At 34.1% G+C, this 8,217-nt stretch overlaps 1 protein-coding gene across 1 annotated transcript; it reads right to left on the bottom strand.

The window, feature by feature from the left end:
* Positions 1-1,675: 1,675 nt before the first annotated feature.
* LOC126706977 (disease resistance protein At4g27190-like) lies at positions 1,676-5,577 on the bottom strand. Its single transcript, XM_050406568.1, has 2 exons — positions 2,404-5,577; positions 1,676-2,112 (listed from the first exon to the last, which is right to left on the bottom strand). Exon 1 carries the CDS (start codon positions 5,551-5,553, stop codon positions 3,016-3,018), a length of 2,538 nt encoding a protein of 845 aa, XP_050262525.1. The 5' UTR covers positions 5,554-5,577; the 3' UTR covers positions 1,676-2,112; positions 2,404-3,015.
* Between the last annotated feature and the right edge of the window lie 2,640 nt (positions 5,578-8,217).

The raw sequence follows: 8,217 nt of genomic DNA, 5'->3' as shown, positions 1-8,217 counted from the left end.
CATATTTTAGAAGTTAATCAATTGTAACATAACTTGCATCATATCTTTTTGTACATTTATTTTTTCTTCTCTGGACTGACCTACACTAGTATAAAAAAATTAAGATTTGCCCTTATATATATATATATATATATATATATATATATATTTGTCTCTCCTCTTCTAAATATTTAGATATTGACCTACAAGAAAATAAATAAATAATAAAATCCATGCCCCTTTAACTACAAAACCAAAATAAAAAATAAATAAATATGGACTAAACAAAAATCGCACACAAAATAAGAAACGCTTATTTTGTATGTTATACTTTGTTGATGTGCTTTATAATATGAAATGTTTAAGAAATACTTATTTTGTAAGTAGTATTTTGTTGAATATGAAATAGATGTTAGTTTTTATTTTCATAAAAAAAAATTTGGTTTTAAGCTTTCCCCCCCCCCCCCCTCCCCAACAGGTATGAATCCTAGTTCCATCCCTACAGTCTTCTCTCCCTTCTCTTACAAAACAAAATTACGTACTACAAGTTTTACTTATTTCTCATCAATTTTCTTCTTATCATTTATTTACCTCTTTAACTAAAATTATCAAAACATGGTAAGTTACATCATGGCATTAGGGACTGAAACAAGGTTCCATCTTTAGAAGCCAAAGTATGAACAATAGATTTTCTCCATTTAAGAATGAGAAATACTAGAGTTTATTCATTATTAACAGGCTATGAAAAAAGGACAATAATTATTTTTTAATACATTTCAGCTTAATCATTTTGTCAATATGTAATTGGACCTTCATTTAAATCCTGAAAATCATTTATGAATGATTTTGTATTAAAATTTTAATCAATTATTCTTGACTTGAAAGTTAGAGGCTAGCCTAAAGTTGCGTCATATTCTATTTAGCACCTATTTCCAAACCATTAAATAACATAAAACCAACTTCAAGAATCAAACAAAAGTATGGTGAATTGGTAACTATGATCATGAGAGAAAAATATAAATTTGGAGAAAATATAAGAACCAAACAATGTGACACAAAAATAGCACTTTGATTCAAATGTATAAAAATTACTTAGCATTATGTTCTGTTCACTCTACGTGGGGGTTTAGCTTTAGGGGTGTATAAAAATTTGTAAGCTACTATGGGTCGCCCTCGGAGTGTTTTTTTTTTTTTCCTTTGGAATTATTCTCCATTAGTTTTTCACTTCAGTACCAAATTTGGATGTCATTTACTTTTTTGATAAGTAAAGACAAAGGTAAACGATCAGAAGTGTCATTATAGATTTGGTACTTGTTGTGGTTGTGGTGTAAATTGATAAATTTGGGGTCTAAACGGGTCCCTTCAATATGCTTTTTCCAGATGGCTGTTATATTTCTTCTTGGTTACACTCGGTTCCATTATGGTTGAGGAATTGAAATATTTAGGGGAAAAGAATAAATGATCAAGTCATGGTAAACGCTAAAATATCTAGTAAAGAATTGAAAGTGTGACCAATCAACATTTTATCTCTAGACACTGAGAAAACATTAACAAATTATCAAAAACAGTGAAATCACATTTGTGCACTCGGAAGTCGGAATACTACTCATATGAGTCTTCCCCCTCTATATGCTCTTACTCTAAAAGAAGGCTCTTAATGGGGCAAGTCACCCAATCATTAGATATAGCAACCTAACACTTGTACATTACCACACCCTAGTGTCCACATGATAGTATATCACTCTCAGCATTTCCAAAAGATCTCACTTTCCAAACGTTCTCACATAAACTCTAATTTTCTGTAGAATCTCACATCTAAACATTGTTACCATATTAGAAGGAAATAACAAATTTTCTATTAAAACACAATCCCATATTAGAAGTACATCAAGCATTTGAATAAGCTAATTCAGATATCCTGGCTACACAATTGCCATACAACATTAACAGACGACAAATAACGAAGCTAACCACATATTTTCTTTGAAAGAAATGTAGCTCCTTAAGAATCCAAATGACAGCCTCTTCAAGTCCATGCATTTGAAAGCAGCTTGCAGCACACTTCCACACGGGCTGCCAATCCAGTGTCATCTCTATTCCACAGCATTTGACATATCTTCCGGTTCTTTCAGTCTTCAGCAAATTAACAAGCAATAGGGTAAAGAATTAATAAATTGTGGGATATATATATACTCAAATTATTTAGGAATCGCCTAGTGATATCAAGTTTTCCCGAAATTGCTAGAATCACTATTGAAAGTGGTTTGGAAAATTGGACACCAAGAAGAATGTCAGACATAATCAATTGCATGAACAAATAAAATGCTCGATAAAATATGTATTCTCTTGAAATGATTTTACCACTTTCTCTACTACAATGTGGATAAAAAGCTGAATGTAAGGAAAACCATGATGGAAACATACCTCTTCTTTAGGAGGTTATAGTGGCGTTCATTGTTAAAGTGGACTTGTTTGGAGCTGTGAAAGTTAGATGTTCTGAAATTTGGACAGTCTCGAACATGCAAATGTTCCAGAAAAGGGCACTCCAAGGAAGAATTTCCATCATAGAAATTAACAAGAAGTGCTAGATTTTGCAGTGCTAAGGTCTTTAGTCGAGGTAATGTCATTTTATCCAAAGTAATTCCACCATCTTTCTGAATAATTTCATCCAAGTCAGAGCAATCCTCTACCCAAAGCTCTTCCAAATGCAAAAGACCTTGAGACATGGAGGGTGAGAAGAGAAATTTCAATTTGTTGCATTTAATGACAATCACAGTTTTGACATTTCTGAAATCTGCAAGCTGACAAGGGCCTTTCCATATGCTTGCTAATTGAGAAAGATTGTCCAATCTGAGTTCTTTTAACCTTTCCAAGTAACGACGTCCTTCCTCTAATCCTTCAAATCCAAACACCTCCTTAATAGAATTCCCAGTTACCTTCAGTATTTCCAGATTATTCAACCTCTGTATCATGTTTGAATGCAGAAGTGAGTTCTCCAGGTAAATACACTGTTGCACCTCCAAGAATTTAAGTTTTTCAAAGGATCCAGGCGGTAGTTGACCAACACTCTTTCACAGATTCCATATTGTGAATGTGTAATTCCTGCAATTTTTCAAACACTGGAGTGTTTGGGATACCCTCTGCTGCTAAGGGTATTAAACATTGTTCACTGTTGCTTTGTTGAACATAGAGACACTTCAAACCAAACAACCTCCCCTTATCATATTCTACCAGAATATTTTTGAGATTCCAGCACCATGAATAGATAATCATCTCTGCTTTTTCGGCCACAGCCTTAATGAACCAATCTGGTAAGGTGCTCATTGTAGTGTCAATAAACAAGGTCCTTGTACGTACCCGTTTCAATATGGACAAGTTCACATTCAATAGCCTGTTGAAGAATGATCCATTTATACATATGTCAAACTTCTCCCACTTTGGACTAAAGTTTACATTACGGGGTAAGCAATTAACACCTTCTATGTCAATCTTCAAAACTGTTAGTTGAGGCAAGTTTATCAACTCTTCAAGGCTTGCATTCCTTTCTTCATTGGTTCCCCCCACCCTATTACCCCATTGGCAAAAGCTTCCTTGCAAGTATAACTCCTCCAACCCATGTAATCTTGATATTATGTTCGGCGAGATAGTTTGGATATAAGCACAAGATCTCATATCCAGCATCCTTAACTCAGTCAATTCTGCTAATTCTTCTGGGAAGGTATTAATAAAAGATCTATTGAGGCTAAGTATTTCCAGCTTCTTGAGTCCTCCTAATATTGAAATATCTTTTGACTTGCAACGATCCATATATAAGGTGCAAAGGTTCTCTAGGAGTCTAATTGATGGTGGAAGTGACAATACCGGCAACCCACTTATATCCAACACCTTAAGGGTAGTCATTCTATTAAAAAATCCACTTGGGATTTCCCTCAAGTTTTTATTTTCCTGCAACAACAAGGCTCGGAGTTTAGGGCATACCGGCTCATCAGGAAGTCTTTTGATATCATTGAACATAACTGAGACTGCGGTGTAGCTTTCAAAACGAGTGTCTCGCCGTGGCCACTCTTCTAAAGCAGAACCAGCTTGTGCCATAAATAGCTCCTCATTTCCTGATGATGATATCAATTTAGCTGTATCTCGTACAACATCATGCATTTTTACAAATGCATCCTCATCACACTTAAACAACAATCCCGAGTCTATGAGGTTTTTGGTGAAGGTATCAGCATCTCCTCTTGCTTCATCCAATGTGTCAACATGATGAAACAAGCGCAGCCCCATCCCATACCTCGCCAAAACCTCCTTGCTGATATTGTGATCTTCTGGAAAGAGACAACACATCAAGAAGCACGCCTTGGCTTCCCGATCTTTCAAAAAATCATAGCTCAACTTAATGCATTCAGTAACTTTTTCCTGATGATCAGGGTTTGGAGATACTGACCTTTTAAGTCTCCTCGCTGCCTTTTTCCATTCTTCCTCATCTTTGTCACCCAGCGCCCTCGCCACTGTTACTAGTGCCAAGGGAAGGCCCTGACATTCCCCTGCAACCTCGCGAGCTACAGCTTCAAATTCAGTGGAGTCAAAAACTGTGCCTGCTGTCTTTATGAATAGATCCCAAGAATCCTCCGGGGATAAGATATTGAGATGGATCCTATTTTCTTTGCATCCCATCGAATTGCAAACATGTTCTCGTCTCGTAGTCAGTAAGATCTTCGATTTGCAAGCCTCAAGGTCGCTGCCAATTGGGATTCCAATGCTGGATAGATCAATCCATTCCCAGACATCATCCAAAATTACAAGGATTCTTTCATCTGCCATTATCTTTTCCCTCAGTTCTTTTGCTCTCCCTTCGTCACTCTTCTTTTTCAAAAGGAGTTCTAAACCGTCTGCAATGGAACTCTGAATTTTTTTGAGATTCACAGTCTGCGACACAGTGGCCATCACCACACGATGGAAGTGACCTTCAGTCATGACCTTTTCCGCTACTTGTTTTACCATTGTGGTCTTGCCCACACCGCCCATTCCATGAACCCCGACGATGTTGGTGTTGTTGTTGTCATCTTTCAGAGCTTTCAAGATGTCTTCCATAGCATTTTTGGTGGATTCAAACGACACGAAATGACCGGCTGGTACTGGTGCTGTAGGTTCCGGAATTGCAGGCAGAGAAACAATCTCAAAACTCTTCTTTTCTTCACAAACAACACCCATCTCTTTACCAATACTCACTGCTTGCTTGCTCAACCTGTGGCGTGAAAGCCAATCAGGAGAACAGCAAGCACATGCGCATCTGTGGTTCCGGTTCGCTTGTACTTCATTGTCCAGAAGATTTTGAGCCTCAGTGACTTTTTTATTGGCTCTTTGTAACCAGACTTGGACTTCATTTTTGATTCCTTCTCTATTTCTTTCTGCCTGCTCAACTGCATATTTGACGTCCGACACAACAGCGTTCAGTCTTTGTGCTTGATCTTTGAATTCGTTTATGTTTTTGGTGTAGTGAAGGAGGTAATCAATCTCTTGCAGAACTGGACAACAAAAGCACTCTAGTGCATCCCTGCTGAAAGATGCAATATCCATGGTCGCTCAGAGGTTGCGTTTTTTTTTTTTTTTTGATTCTTGCTTTGTTGTTAAATGTTCAGATTTAGTAAGCGTACAAAGAAGAGGGCACTAGTGTTAAAGCAATCTGCCACATTGTACAGCCAACCCAACAAAGAAAAAAGAAACCCATTACAAAGAAAGGAATCTAGTTTTTTTTTTTTTTTTTTTTTTTTTTTTTTTTTTTTTTTTTTTTTTTTTTTTTTTTTTTTTTTTTTTTTTTTTTTTTTTTTCCTCTTTAATTTGGGTAATTTTGATTTGGTTAAATTTTGTTACACATTCGCTGATGCACACACTCTATCCACTCTTTTGAAATCCTGTTTTCAAAACAAGAGTTACAATCACCTGATTCACCTGTTACGTATGATTTGATTGGTTGAAATAGCATACATGATTGCAGGGCAGAGCTAGAAATTTTTATTTGGGGGAACCAAGTTGCTACACTAATATATTTATTAAGATAACCCCACATAAATATATATATATATATATATATACACACGTTTTTTTTATTATATATACACAAAAAAAAATAGAGTTTAATAATTTCAATCAAAATTATATTTGATGGTGATCTTTCATAAAATAAAATTCATTTTTTCCATTTCCATAGTGAAATTCTTAGAAAATTTCATTTTAAATACAAATTATCAAATTTTATACTAAAATAAGTAAAAAGTATTTTAATTGAACTAATGAAATTTTCAAAAATATGAATGATCCAAAACTTGGAGGAATAAATTAGTCTCAAAATATATTTGAATCTATCTTGCTCTAACTTATTATGTGGCAACTAAAAACACATTTCATATATAATTTTAATGGCAAAATTTTTTTAATGAGTAAATAACTTGTTAATCGCCACATAACAGGTTAAAAAAGATTGATTCAAACATGTTTGATGCTAAACTTTATCAAATATTTAATAGATATAAGAGCACATTTTACAATAAAAAATAAAATTGTAAAAAATAAAGTTATATCTTTATTACTATTAGACCAATTATTTTTTTTAAGAGTATCATTGGACTAATTCAAATATTTGGGGGGGCCAACTCTTATTTTTATAGACTAAATTTTGAAAACATTAAAATAATTATATATATTTAAAAAAATTTCAAAATTTTGCTTCAACACAGCTCTACCCTACATGATAGGCTTAGGTGGCATTTAACAGACACCTCAGGTCATTTGCACAACGCATGGTAATAAGTTTGCTTACCTAAGAAAGAAGGTGGCTTCAACTTGAAAAAGATTTCTATTTGGAATGTAGCTGTTGTGTTTCATTATAAAACATATTGGGAGCCTTTGGGTGGCTTGGGTGAGTAAGGGGGTGTTTGGTTTGTATTTTCAAACAACCATTTTCAATACCCACATGTGCGTATTTCCACAAATGTTTTCAAACAACAATTTTCAATTTTTAAACACATGTACCAAACAGGCCTTAAGTGTTTACTAAAAGGCAAATGCTTTTGGATTATCAAGCTTAATGGTGGAGTCTTTTCCCAAAGTATGACTTTAGGATCATTTATGATGCAGCTAGTAGATTGAGGCAAAAGTATTGATGCTGCCATGGATAATCCATTTATTACAATTTCGCAAATTTGTTTATTCAAGATTTTATCTAATGGGTCCAAGTGCAAAGTTCAATTGAAGTAAAAGTTGTATGGTTTTAAAGGTTAAGTATGAGTCTTTTAAGATTAAAATAAGTTTTTTATTTGGTTTCCTAGTCAGGGGAAAATCTGTAATTTATTTGATTCTTGCAAATTAAAATTATTTTTATAGTTTAATTGAATATAGAATTGATTCTCAACCCAAAAAAAAAAAAAATTTGAATCTAGAATCTGCTAGGATATCCTAAATATATTAGGTTTTATTATCTTTGAATCCAAGTCAAGTTTTTTATTAGGTTTTTAGTTTATTAGTCAAACTAGGGGGCCTAATACAGTAATACTACCAAATACATATATTTGTGCTTAATGCATTATTTTTTCTTTTCTTTTTTTATGAAATGCTTAATATATTGAAAGGGGATGAAGTTGGTATAAAAAAAATGGAAGTTTTTTTTTTTTTTTTTTTTTTTTTTTTTTTTTTTGAGAATCAAGATCAAAATTTTATTAATCAAAAAATGACTCTGTACCAAATTACAAAAAAGCCACATCATCAAGGATGTCCTCCAACCAATATTGTGGTTCAACTAAACTTCTAACTTTTTTTGCTAGCTTATGAGCAGGCATTACCATTGTGTCTAACATAAATAAAACAACATAACCTTAGGATCCGTTTGATTGGAGGTGAAACAGGAATTATAGAAAATAGAGAAAAGTGGAGAGAAAGCTAATTTTATGAGTGTTAGGTTGGAGAGAATGGGAGGACGTAAAATTGGTGAGACTCTAGGTGTTTTCTCCCATGACCCATCAAAATTGTATCTCCCCATTTTAGGGAGAAAATAGAGAGGAGACAAATAGTTGCAATCAATAACTGAATTACCTCTCCTCCTCCTTTTATCCTCCAATTTTTGTATCTCTTCACTTCTCGAAATATTGGGGCATGTTGGTCTTTGTGTTCTTTTTCTCCACTTTTCCCCCCTTTCTTTCTTCTTTTCTTTCTTCCGAGTATTGTTCATAGCATTGTTCGCATATTTGA

Source organism: Quercus robur, chromosome 11, assembly GCF_932294415.1.
Source record: "Quercus robur chromosome 11, dhQueRobu3.1, whole genome shotgun sequence".
In the NCBI taxonomy this organism is placed as follows: domain Eukaryota; kingdom Viridiplantae; phylum Streptophyta; class Magnoliopsida; order Fagales; family Fagaceae; genus Quercus; species Quercus robur.
The sequence above is the reverse complement of the archived record's forward strand: the minus strand, read 5'-3'. Positions and strand labels throughout refer to the sequence as shown.

What these genes read in the sequence shown, in the direction of transcription:
- LOC126706977 (XM_050406568.1), bottom strand. Translation starts at nt 5,553, where the DNA reads ATGGATATTGCATCTTTCAGCAGGGATGCACTAGAGTGCTTTTGTTGT.